Raw genomic sequence first — 2,262 nt, 5'->3', positions numbered from 1 at the left:
ACTCTCGTCGACTAGTTTTGTGATGATGTGAGTAGCCTGATGGCTGATCGTCTCATTCATATCCACGACCTATGTTGTAAGGGCAATGATATTGCGTTCAAGTGGGTGTTGTAAGATTGACTCCGCTTTCCGAATCGCCACCGCATCAACTGCGGTGGTAGAGGACACACTTAATGCACTTTCTGACCAGAAAGAGGGAGAATCGCATGAGAAGCAAGTTCAGTGACTGGTCAATCCCAGATCGCTATAGAAGGAAAAGTTAAAGAGATATCGTGAGAAGGTCGAGCGCAGAAGCGTTCTTAGTAGTGTATGATGAACAACAAGAGTGTCGCTCAACACCGTTTATGTTGACTCGTCTGATCTCATATCACACTAGTCAAACCCCCTTGCGCAAAAGATTTCAGGTCGCGCTCTCGTAGTTTCGAACCTAAGTCGTGCGGATGAAAGTCAACCATTCGAACCGGACGATTTGTTCAACCCTTATTACCCATCGAGAGATATCCTGAGGATTTTCCTAGAAGGATATTATCCTCTTACGTGAATTTACGTCCAATGCCAACGATGAGGTTTAGTTTGGCTGACACCAATGTACGAATTGCGGAGAGGTCTTCTGCCACGATACTACGTCCTTCCCTCGTAACAAAATTCGATTCTTCATCAAATGTCGTTCTAGTGATTCAGAAGACTACTGATGATACTCCTACGATATAGGCATGCGTGTTTAACCCATTTTCTCACTCCTAACTACCAAGTCAAAGCCAGGTTGCATAGGGTATTTGAAACAATTCTTGTAAAAGTGTATGAACTCAGGAACTTAATCGACTTCCTCAACAGTGGGACCGGAACTGTTACCGGTGGGAGCGGCACCAGCGCCAGGAGCGCCAGGAGCAGCACCAGGGGTAGCACCAGCGTCACCGCCAGCGGCCTGATAGACCTTCATCATGATGGGATTAACGATACCCTCGACCTCCTTCTGCTTAGCCTCGAACTCTTCAACACAACCCCTTCACAATAATACAACCTTTCCATTATCATTCTAACACAATTCCCTTTCCTTAGGCCTCCTTATATATCTCATGTTACCTCCCACCTCACTCGGGAGAAACGGTGCATGACAACCATAAGCTTTCGGCAACCCCATACTACCATCGTCAGGTATGTACTGTTGCATCCTAGGCACTGCGGTCGACCTGATGATGAAAAAAAAGAGGAAATATTTTTGCAATTTTTTTCCATCAAGAATATTCGAAAATTTTCCGCTTCATACGGAAATTTTTACAATTTTACAAATCAACCAGAATATTTTTCTGCTGATTTTCAGTACTATACTATTTTGAATTTCGATCTGACACTCATCATTCAAACACGATTCCCCGACCGCCCTCCACGAAATTCCCAATTACCGTATTGCATTCGGATCACCCGCCTCCTCCCTTTCCTGTTTGCGTTTCTCCCTCCCTCTTCGTTGCTCCATCGCAAATTTTTCCGCTTTAACATTTTTTTCCAACAAAATTTCCGATTGCCCAGGGAAAGGCACTATGAGCTCCTAAAAATTAAAATTTTTTCTCGAAAAATTTTCCCGAGCCGATCAATCACCCTGATATAGAATATACTTTCGCTTCCCTCAGCTGAGCTCAGGAGCTCACATACAAATTCAAATGAAAATTTACAAAAACCGACGAAAATTTCCTCAAAGTTTCGTATTCTCTGAGATTGCCTTTCACCAACACACGTAGTTGATTATGTACAAATTTTGTAAAAATTTTGCAAATTGTGTGCAAAAAATTTTACGGAAAATTTTGTACTACAAAATTTTCCGTAAAATTTTTTGTTTTCTGGCAGTGGTACGATATCGGTAGAGTGGAGAACGCTACTATGACTGAATCCTCACTACGAATGTTAAAGAGTAAAAATTTGCTGTCACTAAATTAACGACCAGTTCAAAATAGTAAATTATATAAAAAACTTCACCCTAGTGATATGAAAAACACTAGTGAAAGAATATATTTCACAACTACTTCATATCGCCTCTCTCAAGAAGTATTACGACACTTCACGTAAAATTGGTGAAGCTGCATTAATTCTTATATAGAATTAGTAATAACATTACTGATTGAGTAATTTACGAATTGGTAATATTTAGTATTAATCTGCATATCACCGCGAATATCGCGTTTTTCACCGAGTATTACACCACTCCACGTAAATCTCCACTTTACTCGTTATTATCATATACAATGCTTAAAAAAATGTTCGCTTTCC

At 40.8% G+C, this 2,262-nt stretch overlaps 1 protein-coding gene across 1 annotated transcript; it reads right to left on the bottom strand.

Annotated features, from left to right (window-relative positions):
- Window positions 1-814: 814 nt before the first annotated feature.
- Pmar_PMAR005961 (conserved hypothetical protein) lies at window positions 815-1,149 on the bottom strand (the record flags this gene model as incomplete). The annotated part of the gene is made up of 2 exons (XM_002772508.1): window positions 815-1,004; window positions 1,091-1,149. 2 exons carry the CDS (start codon window positions 1,147-1,149, stop codon window positions 815-817), a joined length of 249 nt encoding a protein of 82 aa, XP_002772554.1.
- Window positions 1,150-2,262: the final 1,113 nt, after the last annotated feature.

This window comes from Perkinsus marinus (genome assembly GCF_000006405.1).
Source record: "Perkinsus marinus ATCC 50983 genomic scaffold scf_1104296961068, whole genome shotgun sequence".
Classification (NCBI taxonomy): Eukaryota; Perkinsozoa; order Perkinsida; family Perkinsidae; genus Perkinsus; species Perkinsus marinus.
Note: the sequence above shows the minus strand (reverse complement) of the source record. Positions and strands in the feature narration are given on the sequence as shown.